Raw genomic sequence first — 17,696 nt, 5'->3', positions numbered from 1 at the left:
AGTAAACTACATAATTGCTTTTCTCCTTGGAAAAGGGATGATATCGTCCTCTTCACGTTTGCTGGTCGGTTGGTCGGTTGGTCGGTTGGTCGGTTGGTCGGTTGGTCGGTTGGTCGGTTGGTCGGTTGGTCGGTTGGTCGGTTGGTCGGTTGGTCGGTTGGTCGGTTGGTCGGTTGGTTGGTAAACCGGTTGGTTGGTTGGTTGTACGTGCTCTACGTAGGCTGTAGCCGATGGTCCGACGCAGTGGTGCTAAACTTTGAATCTTGTGACTGGGGCTTGTTCAGCTCATTTCTAAATAGCATCCATCAACAGATCACACTTGTCAACGATCTCAGGGATATTAGAATGAGTGTTCTTCAAGAGCACACCCATACTGTCGTATCGTCAACGTACCTTACCATATTACAAAAATTTCTCAGATCATTCACCATTTTTAGGAACCGGAGGGTGCCAAGTTTCGTTCTCTGCGCGCGGTACAACAGCGTTCACGTACTTCTTCAGGCGACCACTGAAGAGTAGCAAGTGTGGAACCAGCAAATTAAGCGTTTAGTAGATTAGCAGACCTGAATAGGGCTGGTCGTTGTAGACTAAAGTCGAGATGCTCGTAGATGAAGAAAGGCCAGCAATACTTTTGACAGCAAACCATCACTTTTTAGAGTTAAATTCCTGTACGTCCTTTGACCTATTATGAGTAATACGAATTTCGGGCCTTGTTACCACAGAAACAGACATGACGTCGATGTTTAGCTATCACTTTTTTATATCGTGAGTGATCCAAGGCTTGTCACTTGAGTCGGTCTTACTGAATACGCTTGAGAGGCAGACATTCTCGATAATATCATTTACGGTAGATGTGAAGAACTGAAACTGTTCATTACACGTTGAAGTCGGAGGTACTGGGGTCCAAATAACCTGTGATAGTCTTTCTCTTATAAGCTGGCGATTTGCAGGGCAGGTTTCTCAGACACCGAAAGGAGTACCGACAACAGGAAACTTAGAACTTGAAAATGTTCATGAACACTTTGTCTAAGATGTTATACCGTGGGTAGATCGTTTCAGCACTTGTTTCAGATTAAAAGAATTACAGAGTTGATTATGTTTACATTTATTAAGGTCTCCTGTCAAGAGGATAACTGAACCCACTCCGCACCTTTTACCCGCACCCGCAACTTTTTACTCGCACCCGCTTTGCACGGCTCGCTTTGCACCCGCGGACTCTTTCGCCGCACGTTTTAGCCGCACCTAAACGTCTTTTAAACCTCGAATTCTACAAAAAATCCTAAACAAAATGATCCCTACTATGGGGGATTAATTTGTTATAACTCTTTTGGCTGTTCCTCAAAGATTTCTATGACCAAAATTTTCGTCCACAGACCACCCAGCCACCCTACATACATTACATTACATACATACATTGATTTTTACTACATACATTACTAACCGGCTTTTATGATATTAAATTTTGTCCTCGGAAAAAGTACACGGAAATCTCCAAAATTTTGTTTAAAAATCAGAAAGACATCCATGGTAATTTTTGCTAAACCTGATATATTGTGTTGAATTATCTGTAGTTATCTTTTATTTTTCAAGTAAAACCAACCAAAAAAGCTTTAAAATGTCGACTATGGAGAATTGTGAAGGATTTTTCAAGAACAAAACTAACCCTGTGGGGTGGCTGGTGGTGGGTCGTGTACACGTTACAAAATTCCTGAGCGGGAGAGTAGTAAGGTGGAAATTCGTTCTCGTCCGAGTCCTACGCAGGTAGTAACAATGACATATAAACATGGCTGAAAATTTTCCACGATAGAAGTAAGATTTGCTTTCTTTTCCGCTGCTTTGCTATTTGACTGACTGACTGATTGATTGGGTATGTATAAGTTTTAAGTAAGTTCAATCTATTTGGTATATTTTAAACTCCACACTGCTTATCAAACCCTAACTCACCGGGACGTAACTCAGTAGCGTTTTGTTTTAGTGTTCGAAACCCTCTCGCCACATTTGTATGAGCCTATATAACGGCTAGAGTTGTCTGGTTGAGCCAATTCATGATGATAAGAAAATTATATGAAAATTTCTTAAATTCAATTGTTGCTTTTGAAAGAATTAATAAATTTAGGGAAAATTGTATATGACTCGTGGTTGACTCGTGACTCGTACTTGACTGGGGCTCGACTTGGCTCGCTCAACCGGACAACGGCTATAAACAAAGCTGAGATAATGATCATAGAACAGAAATTTCTTTTGAGCATGGGAAAAGTCTAAGATGCTGAAAAAATAAGCAATAGAACATTCATGGAGCTTTTCGAAATGATATATATGGTATTTGTCTAAGAAATTTGGTGTGTTATTAAGCTCATATTTAAGCTTAATTACCTGACTTTGAAACGGCTTATTTTTCATTGTTCGTAATTATTACTATCATTTATGGCCTAGATGAAAATTACATACGATGTTATAGTTGATTATTACTATCATTTAGGGCCTGGTTGAAAATTACATACGATGTTATAGTTGATTATTACTATCATTTAGGGCCTAGTTGAAAATTACATACGATGTTATAGTTGATTATTACTATCATTTAGGGCCTAGTTTGAGTTAGTAATTACCTAAAGTAATTTTAATTTTAAAGTTAGTGAACATCAGTGCATTGTGGATTTAGTCTAGCTTTGGCACGAACAGCTTTGGCAACAAAGAACCATAAAATTTCTGTACAGGCCCGTCACAAGGACCTTGTAAAGAAAGTTTTGTTTTATTTTGTGCCATTTCTTGAAAAACTAAAATAGCACTAAACATTATTTTGTACTCATACAAGGTGGAGAGCAGGGGCGCTACAAAGGTTGAGAGGAGGAGGATGGGGGGGGGGGGGGGGGGGTTAGTTCGAACCATCAAACAACCCCTAGCGAGTAGTATAGGGAATGGGGGTTCCAGCGCAATCTCGACACGGGCAAGACCCGTGTCAAAAATCCACCTACGGATAATCCCCACTCCAAGTGTGGTTGCAACAGCGCACTTATGTTAGTCTATATATGGAGTGCGAAGAATGTAAAGAGTTTGTTTATGATTTCTGTGTAAAGTGCTTGAAACCCAAGTTTGTGCCTACTAAACCAAATAAGTATATTTGTTGTGGTAAGAAAATGCAAATAGAAGACGACACGTCAGCACAGTGTTACGAGTGCGGTAAAAATATTCGTAATGCCGTGCCTTGTGCTACCAAAGAGCAGTATTACGCTAATGGAGGCCGTAAGAAGACCCCATACAAAAGAATAAAATACTTCAGAGACTGGATGAGTCACATTCAAGGTCATCGACCGGTATATTTAGACGACGAAGTAATGGAAAGAATTATAGACCACTTAGAAGAGCCAACCCCACAAAGCCTACGGAAAGCGTTGAAAAAATTAAAGATAGGGAAATATTACAAAGCTATTCCCTATCTTTTGTCTGAAATTACCGGTAAGTCTATTCCCGAGGTTTCTGATATGAGCAGAGCCGAGTGGATGTTTTGTCGGCTGGATAAGGATATTCCTTATTACCCTGACGTAATTTACGAAATATTTTACAAAATAGACCCCAACCACCCCCTCTTGGGATGGATTCCAAGAAGATAGTGGATCTTATGGCATAAGATGAGTAATTAGCATAAATCTTATGGCATAAGATTACGCGTAATTTCCAGACTGTCGTTCGATATGTAAACGAAATCCTGTCGCGCTCTTTTCGAAGCAGATGTTTACTGAGCAAGCTTTCTTTGAAGCTCTTCTTTTGCCTCCTGGTAGATCTTTTTCCGAGATTCCTCGGAAAGATCTTTTACGACTGTTTTTTTGTTCCTTATGTCCGACTTTAATTTCTCGTACTTTTCCTCTTCGGCTAAGATAAGCGAGAATTCTACGTCGTCTATCTTTCTGTCACGCAAAGCCTTTGAGACAAGGTCAGTGATCGTATTTACTTTAGCCCTTGACAGAGCTATTGTTGTATCGTGTTTTGATATTTTGCTTGACAACTGTTTCATGATGCCCGTAGCAACAGCCGAGATAATACCACAGGCTGCCCCAACGCCAGCCAAAGGAACTCCAACGATTATTCCCGGTCCAGTAAGCGAAGTAGCAACGCCGGAGCCCGTTAACACAACAGATATGGATCCTGAAGTTATCGCAATCTTATGTAGCGTACTCCGGGCTCTGACGTACTTTTTTCGGACTTTTTCGTAGTGTTTTGCCTGCCCTTCCAAGTAAGCCAGGATTAAGTTCGCTTTATTCAGACGAAAGTTTTCGGCGTTTAGTTCGTTAGGTGTAGTATAGGGAACATCTGGGTACAACTTAGGTGCTGATGGTATAACATCCATTATATATACTAATGTACGACGCTTTTGGGAATGATATACAGGAGCAGCCACATCACGACAACCGGGATTACTGGAACTGGAGGGCCTTCAGGAAGATGTTTCCGCATGCAGACCCTAGTAAGTTCGAAAGGAGGCCTGATGGGATTTACTTCAACGGCTCCAGGATGTACAGCAACGAGGATTTGAAGCCTACGCTGGTTAATCAAATAGACGATCAACTGAAGCATCCTAAGATCTTACCGCATAAGCCTAAACCCGTGCAAGGTTGGTCAAAGGAATTATTGCTGGGTACCGGTACTTATCCGATACCCGCAGTTTCATTTGATAAACACCCAAGCCTGGACTTAACGTTGAACATGCGGGTCTCTAACAACCATTCCTTTCCGTTAAAGGTGCGAGATATCTTCAAAAACGTTCCCATTAATCATACCACCGCTAAGGAATCTCATGAATGGTTAAGTGGTCCTAACATGCGTTATTGGCCGCAGCAACTAAATTTTGCGGTTTGGTGTGCCACCAGCGGCTGCGGTGTAAGTGCGAAGTTGATGAAGAATTCGATATTTATGTTTCACTTTCACTTTACCGTCCGAAGAATACTGCATGAGATGGGTGTTATTGCGCTGCCGGGAGATGCCGCGTTTTATCCAAGAGATAATAAATACAGCGTGCCGGCTTATGACAGACTCTGTAAGGAGTTTGACGTTGTAGGGAAGGATTTCCGATGCACTACCGGTGCTAACAATGGTTTGGGGCACATTTGGGCTTATTGGGGGATTGGCGGGCACGAGCTAAGCAACAGGGAAGTTCATGCGCTGCAGTTGCGATGGAACACGGGATATCATAAGGAAACTCACGACAGTAGCACCTTCTTTGAACCAAATGCCAAAACCACTAAGGAAGTCAGAGACGGACCTCTGTTCAAAGACGAGGGCGGTAAGTATGCAGGGGCTAATCCACTGATTATCAAAATTACCAACGACGAGCAAACAAAGCAATATCTTAATTTCATACCCCCAGAAGGTAAAGGACTAACCAAAGCCGGCCTTGCCCGTTCGAACCGCAGCATAGAAGCTTACGTGTATTCCATCCTTGGAGCTCAGGTAAACACCCGATCCAGCATAATCGGAAATACTGGCGCCGCAGAAGAAACGCGAGCCGAAGCCTTGATCTTATTTGAAAGTTCAATCTTGGAGGGCGACATTAGCAAGGGCGTACAGCGTTACCAACTAGCTATACAAAATTCTAAGGTCCGACTGGACTATGCAGTAGCCCCGGGTTGTTGGTTAATGCCTAGTAATTTATCTATAAATACTGGTTCTGTAGTAGGATACAACAACAAACTTCAACGAGCTACTAAGGACATGAACTTTGGGGTGAATGACGTGAACTCTGACACTCTTAGGAACATTCCTCACTTCGTGGAGAGGCCAAAAAAGGAACACGCAGAAAAACCCGAGCCAAAGAAACCATCAAAGAAGGTCCTGCCTGCGATACCTGAGGAATATGACCATAACTTACTAAAGGCCGGCCTAGCAGCTGCAAGCATTGGTCTGAGTTATTATATATGGCAATGAACAACCCCTACGTAACTGGAGTAGATTGCGTTTATACGACTTACACAGGCGAGAAAAAATACACCCAAGCATCTTGGGTTGATGTCACGGGGATGTCCGTGGATTTGAACTACTCCGGAAAGAAGTTGATATTATGCAGCATTTCTTTGGGGGCCGTTAGCAGTGCGAATATAGGATTTCGTTTCTGTGCCGACAATGGAGTATTACAGCCCATGCGCGCGAAGACGAACAACAGAGAGCCCACGCATTTCTCAGTAGAGCCGCCAACGAATAGCTCTGAGAATCTTTCCGTTTGGACTTTCCACATGGTTGCTGATTGCCACGGGAAGGTAAAGCTGCAGATAAGAGTAGATGACACCGGGAGTGTTTGCATAAATAGCATAGAAAATCAAAGGAATACTGTCTATAACCACATGACCATCAGCACTTTGACGGTAATGAGCCTCTAGAAGGGAACTTGTTCCCTGTAATATATGAATCCATACGTGAGGGAAACGCGTTATACCCACCGCTTAGATGAAGAGGGATATGACAACGGCGCTTGGCATGACGTTGGACTGTGGGTTGAGGTTGGGGGCACTGCATTGGTCATTTGCACTATTAGCATTAATGCAAATACGCATGCGAATGTGGGGTTTAGGCTTATCGATGAGAATGATAAGCCCCTGCTTCCTTATCGAACTTCAACGAACACCAGGAAAGTTACCCATTTTTCGATGGAGCCCTACACTGGATCCACTGAAGACCTAACGCCAGTGACTTTTCATATGCTAGCCAATTGTAAATATGCTAAGTTGCAAGTCACTTCTGATGACGGCAAGTTTGGGATAAATCGCATAGGTCGCAGGCCCGCTAATGCAGCCTGGAGTCATAAGCCCATTTCTACCATGAGTGTGTTGCCGCTGGTTCCAAATTACCAGGGTGGTGCTAATACCGTCTTTCATTATCCTCAAAGCAGGACACCGTCCGATGAGAAGATTAAGCCTTCATCTTCTTCAGGAGGACCACCCCAATAGCGACGACTAATATCCAAATGTTATTCCCCACGAACTTTAACAGTTCTCCGCCGGCCCTAAGTGCCAAGGAAACAACCGAACCCAGCAGCCCAGGCAAGCCGGCTGCCATCTTTTTTCCCAAGTCCGTCAGCCCATTGCCTAATTTCTTTACGCCCGCGCCCGTAGCCTTAAGCGTGGATAGGATAACTCCTACTACGGTGCTAATAGCAACCGCAAATGCCAGCGGAATACCATACTTCACCAGAGCTCTTTTTACCTTTTCCTTGGTGGTAAGCCCCAGCTCCCTTTCCTTACCTTCTATTTGCGTTTGTAATTCCGCCAGTCTTTCCTGAAGGGCTCCTACTTCCCTTCGTGCTGCCTCCCTTTCCTCTTCGGAGCGAGTTTGGTCCACAGCTGCTTCCTGCTGCCGTTCTAATTGGCCCTGCAGGTCTTCGACGGTCTCCTGAAGTTGTCTTATTTCCAGATCCTTTTCAGCCATTTGTGCTATGATGCGCCTTTCCCTGGCGTGACTCTCCACTAATTCATTTCCTATTTGTATTAGCTGCTCATCCTTACCAGCCAAGCGGCTAAAGGCATTCTGAAAGTCCTTTACGGCAGCGGTTTTTTCATCTAACAACTTAGATATTCGCTGTCGAAAATCGGCAACTTCGGCGGCACGACTTTCAAGAGTAGCCCTGTTTGCCCTCATGACTTCGTTTTCCATTTCCCTAAATCTTTCCTTAAGGACGTCGTTTTCCAGCTCTAGTTGCTGAAAAGATGTTCTAAGCGCCGTCAAATCCTCGCTTGCCTTTAAGAGGTCCTTGCGCTCCCTGGTGATTCGCTGCAAGTCGTTGTTAGCTGCCTCCTTTTGGGTATTAACGTCGGCCAATTCTCGGTGTGCTTCCGCTAAATTATATGCGTTGACGGATTTCTTTATGGCGTCTACTGGTAAGGCACGGTATTCGCTTATCTTGGCTTCCAATTCCTCTTTTCGAGCGTTTAGCGCAGCGACTTCCTCTGTCTTAGCTTGGAGCGTTTCGCTTAGCGTTCCTATTTGCGCTCTTAATTCTTCGTGCGTTCCATAGCCGCCTGCAAAGGTCGGTAATCTAACTGCATTAACGAGGAACCTATCGAAAGACTGTTGCATTTCCTCCCTAGCCAAGTCACGCTGCGTGGTCAAGTTGGGCTCTCCAAGCGCCTCCGTGACTCCTTTGGGAAGCTGGTTGTTAAGCAGGCTGGTATTTCTCCTTTGATACAGGTTGCGCCATTTTTCCCTACCCGATTCTCTAACTTGAACCTGCCCTTTGTCTCCTATTTGGAAGTCCAAAGTAGCCAGGTTTATGTTTGGGTATCGCTCTCTTAGGTCATTGAGGAGGTCCGCTGTTAAGTCCGACCGCACGCCAAGGGATTCCATTTGTAAGTACTCCGGAATGGGTGTGTGGGGGTTCTTAGACTTGAATTTATCTCTTAAGGAACGCATAGCATCGCGGGCCCTGCTGCCATACTTGCGTGTTAGCTTGTCGAAGAGGCCTCGGGAGTCTACGTTGTTATCAGGAAGCAAAGACTCGTATTCTTCGTCGTTAATATCGACTTGACCTTCTTCGGTAAGGGGATCAAAATCCGTTCCTTTTACTTCCATTATATATGATAAGCTCAAAGTTAAACCCCAACATATTACCTAAGCAGGTCGGCGGACTGAAAGCAGAACGCACCTTTCACCGGGTTACATTCACACCTTCTAGCGCAAAGCCAGGGGAAACCCTGTACGTAGGCGTACCCCGCCTAACGGATAACCTAGTCTTAGTTCCTGGTACCCTGGCTTTAAGGTTCGACCTAGCGGTGCAGCCAAGCACCAAGGACAAGCGCTATACCGTCAATAATGTGGGTAGGAGCCTCGTCTCTAAGATGAGAATCAAGTTCGCAGGGGAATCCCTCTTGGATTTGAATAGGTACGATTTGTATGCCACGTATAAGGACCTGTGGCTAACAGCCTTTGACCGTGCACAAAAGATAGAGCAGGGAATTGGAAGCGTTATTCTTCGTAAGCTTCGCAGCGGTACTAACCCCGCGCCTACGGACTCCAGTGGAGCAACCGCAGTAGCAGACGCAACGAGGGTAAAGACCGCCTATGGTAGCAAGTACGTTATCCCCTTGGATTTCGAAGTAATTACGAACCATGGCGTGTACTACCCCAGGCAGTTATCCGAGTTGCAGTTTGAAGTAACCCTGGCGGACACTACGAACGTCATAGGAGGAATGGACAGCGCAATCAGTGGAGCTGTGGATCCCTTTTCTATCACCAACTTAGAGCTGCAGTACGAGACCGTGTACAGCGAAGAGCTGGCCCGTAGCGCTGGCATGGAATACAGCTCCGGAAAGGCATTCTTATACGACCACGTAGTGATGTATAAGACATTTAGCTTCCTGGATAAGACGGATGAGGTTATCAACCAAAGCATTAACCTCCCCCGAAGAAGTCTCACGGGGTTAATGTTGGTGTTTGCTAAACCCTACGAGGCCGGTAAGCGCGACTCCGAAGCCTTTCACAACCCCAACATTACTAACGTCGGCGTGAATATTAACGGAGTCCCAAACAAGGTTTACTCCCAGGGGATAAAGCCCGCAGACGTGTACAGGGAGGCAAAGCGCAAGTTTGGCGACCAAATTAGCCCCGAGGAATTCTTTAAGGATAAGTATGCGCTGTGGATTGACATGCGCACCATCAACGACGAAGACCTACATGGCCAGGGTTTACGTTTAGTAAATACGCAGGATGGCATCACTTTGGAGATCAAACGCACCAAGAATGCCTCCGCGGGTGACGGCGATAAGATAAACGCATACATTTTCGTAGTCTCAGACGCGCAACTGAGCGTAGAAATGAATCAGCTAAAGAGCGTTGTATATTAATGCGCTGCGCTCCCTCATCCAAGAAAGGATAAAAATATCCCTTACGTATAATATGCTCCGCGTATTCGAAAACAACGAAACTAAACTGCAATGCCTAGTGCAAAGCGACAAGCTGTACTTTAAGGCGAAAGAGGTAGCAAAGGCATTAGGTTACGCAGACACCAAAGATGCTATTAAAGTCCACGTGCGGGATAAGCATAAGAAGAGGCTTAGTGAATTTAGAATAGAGGTGAATCGCCTCCCTTCTGGTTCACACCCACAATCCCTGTACGTGACGGAATCTGGTTTGTATCAGTTAATATTTAGCTCCAAGCTACCGACAGCAGAGGCATTTCAAGATTGGGTCTTCGAGGATGTCCTACCTACGTTAAGGAAGACGGGAAAGTACTCGTTGGATGGTCCAAATAAGTTGGTCTTCAAGATCGAGAATGAGTTTGACTTACATAAGAAGGTCATCGATTACATACGCCGGTTTCACCCTACGCTGTTATTAGCACCTGGACTCGGGGAATTGCAAGATACCACCAGTAAAAGGATAACGTGCTGGCAAAAGGGCTACCAGGCAGGTCAACCCGACATCCTAATTCTTAACTCCCATAAAAAATACAATGGGTTATGTCTGGAGCTGAAGACGCCAAAGGGTAACGGCGTATTGTCCGACAAACAAAAAGCGGTATTGACGCAATATGAAATGAATGGTTATCTTACGATGGTTTGCAACGATTACGATCTGATCTGCAGGGAAATCGACCGTTACGTCGACGGCATTCGCATACCTTGTCCTGGCTGCGTTAAGGCTTTCAAGTCACAGGAGACGCTACAAACGCACCGAAAGATATTTCATAAATATAATGATAGTTGAACAAACTCACTGGCGCGAATTAATACAAGGCATTTCATACAAAATAAAAAATTACGTCGTCTTCGAGGACATTAACCGTTTAAGGTTGGTCCTCGAAGACGGCAGCCAAGAGTACAGTTTATGGGCTCCTGACTGCGTACGGTACGTACTGCAAGGCGAAGAGTACACTCACATACGTAGCTATGGTAAAGTCAACGGTCGATGGAAGTTCGACGTTGAAAGAAAGGCGGAGGCTAATCCATTGTGTGATTAGTCGTCCTTATGGGCTTCTAGGTATTGGTCTGCTACGTCGGACCTCATTTTTTCTGACATGAAATCGATCGATATCGTAATCAAGGCTCCTCCTGCGAACGCTGCGATTTGAAGGATCATATATCTTTCTCATTTTTCCAAGCCTTTCGTATTGCAAGGTAATGGTCTAAAGGCTTGGGACCGTCATACAGGCAACACCAAATATGTTGACCGCTGCGCTGACAACCACATTTATCGCAGATGCCGTCCCAGTGCTCTCGATTCTCCCATTTTACTCCTTCGTAGTCGTCAAAGCATACGAAATCTTGGTCTATTTCTTTTTTACGCAGCACTAAAGCCCGGCTGGTTTCAAGGGGGCAACATCGCTCTGCTAAATCGCCGTGGGTCTCGCAGACCACATCTGTGAGGTCATAGCGACGGCAGCGGTACTTATGCCAGTTTTCTTCGAAGAGGGGTTCATCGCATCGGCGGCAATGGCCTTTAAGGCAGACTCTATGCTCGCGGTGATATCGTAGGGCCTGTACAGTGGACAGTTCCTTACCGCAGTCACCGCAAACAGTGCTGATGGTCTTTTGGCAGACTTTCTTGGAAAGATGGTATTGCAGTCGCTGCTTGCTACTAAAAGCTCTATCACATTGCACGCACTTCATTATATATACCTTATTTTTTATTGTTAAATTGTTAAACCCTGTAAGAGGGTTTTAGGATAGGTCTATTATTTCTTGTTATTTTGTTAAGCCCCCATTAAAAGATGAGGTATCATTCTTTCTCATTGTCGAAACCAGCAAAAAGATAATCATGTTAACCATTCTTCGATCGTGGTGATTTAACAAAATAACGATAAAAGATAGACCCTTACTTGAGACCTCTTTGCAGCATTTAACAAAATAACAATAAAAAAGAAGGACCTATGCTAATTCCTCTTGCTGGGGCTTAGTAAGATCTTCTTTGCGACCTCTTACTCTTCTCGAACGTCGTCTAAAGTCCTTCGTGCTTTAGTATCCGCGGGACACCAATGTCCAATGAAGTCTTCTTCAGAGAATACCTTATTACAGTGACAGCAGCTGTGTTTCTTACGAGGCGTCGGAGGGGTAACGATGATGCAGTCAGCAGGTAGTTCGCACGTAATGCAGTCCATATATCTATGGGGGATATCGAATGAAGTCCTTAATGGACTCCTTAGCCCAGCCCGCCATTGTCAAAAGCGCGCCAAACCGTTCCGCGCGCTTCAGACTACACATTTCGTCGTACAATTCCTGCACGCGCTCTTTTAACCGGTCTATCTCTTCCCTTTGCATTTCTATGGTGTCTCTTTTATCCTTTGCGTCGGCGGTAATCCTTCTTACTGCTTCCACTGGTTCCATCTATATATGAACCCAGATCACATGCCTTGTAACGCTCTGATAGTAGGACCCACCGGCTGTGGAAAGACCCAGTTCGTGGTAGAGCAGCTATTAGGATCCTTTAGATACCGCTTCGACTACATCGTGCTGCTTTGCCCCACCTACGTGAACAACCGCACCTGGGAAGGCATAGGAGTGAAAGATGACGACTTCTTTGTAGATATTTTAGACCCTAACGAGTTATCCAGCCATTTGAAGTTCTGGCACAAGCAATTCCCTAAAGATACACAGACTTTATTCATATTGGATGACATTGCCTGTGGGGATGACGTAAAAAAGCGCACCTCCGAATTGGTGAAGCTTGCTTTCAGCGGCAGACACGACAATATCAGCGTTTGGTTGCTCTCGCAGCAGCTTACCAGTGTCTCTAAGCCCTTTAGGGAAAACATAGGCTCTCTCGTAGTATTCTATACTCCAAGTAAGTCTGACCTGGAAACCATCTTAAGCGACTACGGCGGCGAGATATCCAAGGAACAGTTACACGAATACATGCGGCATTTAAAGACACATCAACATTCCAAAATGATCTTCTCTTTGAGGTTTCCGTACGAGGTTGGAATCTATGATTCCTAATGTATATGGACATTGAGCAGCTCTTAGATGAAGTCCCCACGCAGTTAGATGAAAGTAACCTTAAGGAACAACTTAACATCCTTGTGTCATCTGGGAAGTGCAAAGAAATGATAGGCAAGGAACTTACCCATGAGCAAGTTAACAAGTTGTCAGAAGAGGAGGTTAAGAAGTTCCATAAGAGGTACGAGGCCGCCCTCGCAAGTAAGACCACGGACGCCGTAGCAGACTCCGCTATCCGACTTGCCACTAAATTGCTTGGACTTGCACTGCCCATAGACGACGTGGAGCAACTACAGAAGGACATAAGAGATGACTATGTCATATCCCAAGAACTTAAGATAACCTGTGGGTGGTTGTCTTTGAAGTGCGGTAAGTTAATGGCAGTCGCCTCTGCGGCTTTGCACGTAGCTCAGCATGTCGACTTGAAGGAGGTACTAGGTTCCTTAGGAACATCTTGGAAGGACTTCAAGAAGGACAGAGAAGTCGAAAAGGTCTTCCAGGCGGCACTTGCTGATGATCAAGTCACCTCAAGTACTTAGTCAAGTCGTTGTCAAGTCACCTCAAGTACTTAGTCAAGTCGTTGTCAAGTCATTCTCAAGTACTTAGTCAAGTACTTAGTCAAGTCGTTGTCAAGTCATTGTCAAGTCGTCATCAAGTTACTTGTCAAGTCCTTCAAGTCCCTTAATATAAGATGAGTGGCACCGAAGAACAACCTCAGGAGGAGCAGAAGATTACCAAGCCTAAATCTGCAGGCAGAGTTGCCGCGGGAAAGAAGCTCGCGGAGATGAATAAAAAGAACAAAGCAAAGAAAGAAGAAAAGGTGGAGGAAGAGGAATCCTTCATTAATCCTGGGTACGTCATTGGCGCGTTAGGAGTTGCTATAGCAGCAGGCAGCCTTTACTTACAATGGCGGGCTACGAAGCCAAAAGTAAAGTGGGAGGCCGTACATGTGCCGCCAACATATCACGCACCTGTGGAGGTTAGAAAAAGTAAGATCCCTGAAATGGAGTAGATTTATCACCCGTGGCGACCTAGATTTTCCTTCTCGCTTTGTAATATAATGTCGACCGCGTTGTTGAAAACTGTTGAAGAAGCAGCTATTATTACTTCCATCGTTGCGGGTATTGGTTGGGTAGGTAAGAAAGTGCTCAAAGAAGACTTTACTGAAGACCCAAGCAAGAGCTTCGCTAATTTCGCTAAGATGACCGCTGCCGTAGGCGGGGCTATCATGGTAAAGGATTACCTACGGAAGGAAAAGTACCTACCTAATGTATAAATGGTTAGCCTAGTCGCAGGTGGAGTTATTGCAGCTTTAGCATTCACTGGAGCTAATTATGGCGGTCAGTATTTGGATAGATTAGTTAGAGGCGACAAAAGCGGTGCCGCCGAAAGAAAGAGACACGACTTAGCGCTGGAGAAATATCAGCGGGACGTTGCAGCTTGGAATGAAAAAAGACAAGCTTACAGGGATTGGTTGGACAAGAACTACCAAGACAAAATGCAGGCGGATAAGAACTTCGAAAACACAGACTACGCCTTCAAACTTTATGCGCAAGCACACCCCGACTTTAGAATGAAAAAGCCTCAGTTCAAGAATTACTACCGGCCTTCTAAGAAACAAAAAGACAATGAATTGGTCTTTGTAGGAGTCGCAGGGCTGGCGGGAGGCGTGGCTTTGGCGTATCTAATATAATGATCGTCTTTTTGGAAAGCGACAAGAATAACTTTACTACTTATTTGAATCCTCCCATCCGCGCGGAAAGGGTTCGGTTGGTTAGTTGCTCTTTGTACAATTCTTGGTATAATTTAATTGATGGCTTTGTCGTTGACAATGCCGCCAAACCAAAAATACCAGATTCCCATTACACCCCCATAACACTGGCTAAGGAGCTAGCAAAGCATGGATATACTCTTACCACAGGATTACCCCATGAAATGAAATTCAAGAAAAATAGTGGAAGCGCTAATTTAAAGGGCAGTCCATTGGTAGAACTCCTGGGCCTTACTAGTACCACGATCAATGGTCAACTTGACGTAAAATGGAAAGTCGCATCCTCTTACGAAGTCTATTGCGACTTGGTTCATAGTTACAACAATGGAGAAAAGTCTTCTCTTATGTCCAAGTTTCTGCCCAAAGGTAATCCATTTGACCCAGTAGAATACACTCCCATTTCTTTAAGCTATGACTTATCTCATTTGGTAGAAAGCATAAACATCACCATTAAAGTGGACGGAAAGACGGTGGATTTCAATGGACGCAATATCAATCTTGTTTTGGAAATCATATAATGAGCCGCGTAGAGGACAAACTCAAAAGGATTTACTATGGGCCGGAAGGCTATTGGAGAGGAGCGTCGGCTATCAAGAAACTCGCGACCGCGGCCAGGGTATCAGACGAAACAGCTAAGAACTGGTTGAAAAAACAAACCCTCTGGCAGGTTTATCTTCCCGTGCCTAAGTACATTCCCAGGCCCAGCTTCACCGTAAATACCCCCAATGAAGTTCATCAGGCGGATTTGCTTTTCTTGCCGCACGACAAGGTGAGAAGAAAGACCTATAGGTACGCTTTGACCGTAGTTGATATCGCAAGCAGATATAAGGACGCCGAACCCATAACCAGCAAGGATTCTGGGGAAGTCGCAGAAGCCCTAGGTAGGATTTATAAGCGCGTTATGAAATGGCCTAAGCTGCTGCAAGTGGATGCGGGAACGGAGTTCATGGGCGTGGTTACCAAGACCCTGAAAGACCACAGCACTAAAATTAGAAGAGCCGAAGCTGAGTACCACAGGGGTCAGAGCATTGTTGAAAGATTTAATAAAACCTTGGCCGAGCGTCTCTTTGGATACCAGTATTGGAAAGAGCTGGAAGATCCCTCCAAACGCAACAGGGAATGGACTCAGAGGCTCCCCCAGGTCATCGTGGCTTTGAACAACGAGGCGGCCAGGGCTACGGGAATAAAACCCAAGGATGCCATAAAAAAGAAACACGTGGAACACAAGTCCTTCATCAGAAGTTCGAGGGCGGTCTTCCCCCATGAAAAGAAATTAGGTAATGTCACGGTTCGATATCTCTATGAGCCGGGTGAATTAGAAGGAGGATCCAAAAGAGCTACGGATCCTAATTGGTCTTTGGAAACTTACCAGATCCGAAGTGCGATAGCTAAGAAGGGTCAGCCCATCTTGTATTATCTTCATGATGGTCCCACGCGTGGGTTCGTCAAAGAAGAACTGCTTATCGTGTGATGTCCGAATGCTATCGTATGCACTCCGTCATCACACATCCATCGCTTACCGTCAAATGCAGACAGTGACACCTTCTCCTGCGTGACGTTATGTATCTGATGACCATAGCTGCGCAGGCTGTTCATCTTATGCCGCTGTTCCTTGCGTGTTCGTAATACGTTGAGGTAGGACTCGTGCGTAATGTCCTTCTTAACCACATACTTTTTTACGCCTTTAGCTTTCTTTTCTACGCCGTCTAACTTTAGCACGCTGTACATCTTTGGTTTCAGACCCACGTACTCTACTATGGGTTTTCCTAACATTTCGTCTTTCATCTTCCCAATTACCTTCTTATTCTTCGCAGAGTAAAGGAAGTGCTCCTTCGGGTAACCGCTGGTGTCGTACTCGTCTATATCGGGGAGGCAGTCTTTGTAAACGTCTTCCGTTTGCACTTCTAGAATTAGGGAGTCGGTGTCTGTGTACAGGAGGCGACAGCGGTCTCCGTACTTTGGCTTAAGCTTATCGTAGTAGAACTCGTACATAAGCAGCTTCGATAGATCCAGCACCGTAAAGCCTGTGTAAACGGGCTTGTTTAGTAAGAGGTTTGCCCTTTTCATATGAATCACGTAGAAGTTCAGCATTTCTACGTATCTAACGAAGCCTGGCTGTGACACGTATGCTTCTGCTTCCTCTTTGGTGCTGACTATTTTTACGCTTACGCGCTTGCGGATGTTCTCCATTGTCTTTCCGAACACGCTGTTGTTCATCAGTTTGAAGAGGTTTTTCTCGAAGTCATTTTTCGCTGCGGTACGCTTTTGCGTGTTAAAGTCAATGTAGGGGCGCATCCAGGGTTCCTGCGTGAATTTTAGGACTCTGTGGATCTTCTCTACGCGCATTCCGTGTCGCACGTAGAACTGCAGGTTGCGGTAATGTACCACATACTTCTTCTTATCCATCAGGTTCATAGTTAGTTTCCTGTACGGTTTGTAACCAGGGCACATTTGCTTTTGCAGCGGACTTAGCTGCTTAAATGGTATCTCTATCGCTTCTGGTGCTAAGGGGAACTCATTGTGTTCGTCGTGCAGGCGCTCTGGGTACTCCAGATCCACTTCTAAGACGTAACCCTTGTCTTCCTCCTTTCCTACCTGCATGTAGAAGTCTATCGGCTTCACTGGATCCCATTCGAAGTCTCTCACAGGTAGGTACTGTGACATTGCCCAACCATAAAGGTTATTCGCATCCAGGTAGTAAATGTATGTGGTTGGTTTCTCTGGGTCGTGCTCTACTAAGGGGTTGTTTGCGCGGGCGTAACGTCGGCTGGGCCCGCATACGCCGCCACGAATACCGTCTTCCATAAACCGATACATGTCGTACTCCGTTAGGAGATCCAACTGCGCATTTGTCTTCTTTAACAAAGCACTCCAGCTGAGCCCAGGAGCCGTGTAGAAATTAGCGGGATCCAATCCGTAATATTCCATAGCCATCTTTCTGAAGCTTTGGAAAACATCTGCAAGCAGCACTACGTCAGACCTTAGGTAGATGTCGTGGTAGTCACCCATGT

At 45.1% G+C, this 17,696-nt stretch overlaps 2 protein-coding genes across 6 annotated transcripts in view; both read left to right on the top strand.

The window, feature by feature from the left end:
* The window catches only part of LOC116295976 (alpha-L-fucosidase), a 33,006-nt gene that overhangs the window by 2,126 nt on the left and 13,184 nt on the right, over positions 1 to 17,696 (top strand). The window contains exon 1 of one of the 5 annotated variants that reach the window (XM_089028095.1): positions 1,731 to 1,867. The exons of 1 other annotated variant lie outside the window; for it this stretch is intronic. The gene's annotated coding sequence lies outside the window, so the exon portion shown is untranslated. Of the gene's footprint in view, positions 1 to 1,730; positions 1,885 to 2,170; positions 2,340 to 17,696 lie in introns of those variants that run through there. 3 more of the 5 variants (XM_089028098.1, XM_089028097.1, XM_089028099.1) reach the window with 3 other exon arrangements.
* LOC148912097 (uncharacterized) lies at positions 2,968 to 5,924 on the top strand. The gene is made up of 2 exons (XM_089028419.1): positions 2,968 to 3,456; positions 4,387 to 5,924. Exon 2 carries the CDS (start codon positions 4,441 to 4,443, stop codon positions 5,917 to 5,919), a length of 1,479 nt encoding a protein of 492 aa, XP_088884545.1. The 5' UTR covers positions 2,968 to 3,456; positions 4,387 to 4,440; the 3' UTR covers positions 5,920 to 5,924.

Source organism: Actinia tenebrosa, unplaced genomic scaffold (genome assembly GCF_029948245.1).
Source record: "Actinia tenebrosa isolate PJP-AT-01 unplaced genomic scaffold, QUT_ActTen_1.0 PGA_scaffold12__29_contigs__length_12842862, whole genome shotgun sequence".
In the NCBI taxonomy this organism is placed as follows: Eukaryota; Metazoa; Cnidaria; class Anthozoa; order Actiniaria; family Actiniidae; genus Actinia; species Actinia tenebrosa.
This window is presented reverse-complemented; position numbering and strand designations above follow the sequence as displayed.

Excerpts from the sequence above, each read along its gene's own strand:
- LOC148912097 (XM_089028419.1), top strand. The coding sequence starts at position 4,441 with ATGTTTCCGCATGCAGACCCTAGTAAGTTCGAAAGGAGGCCTGATGGG.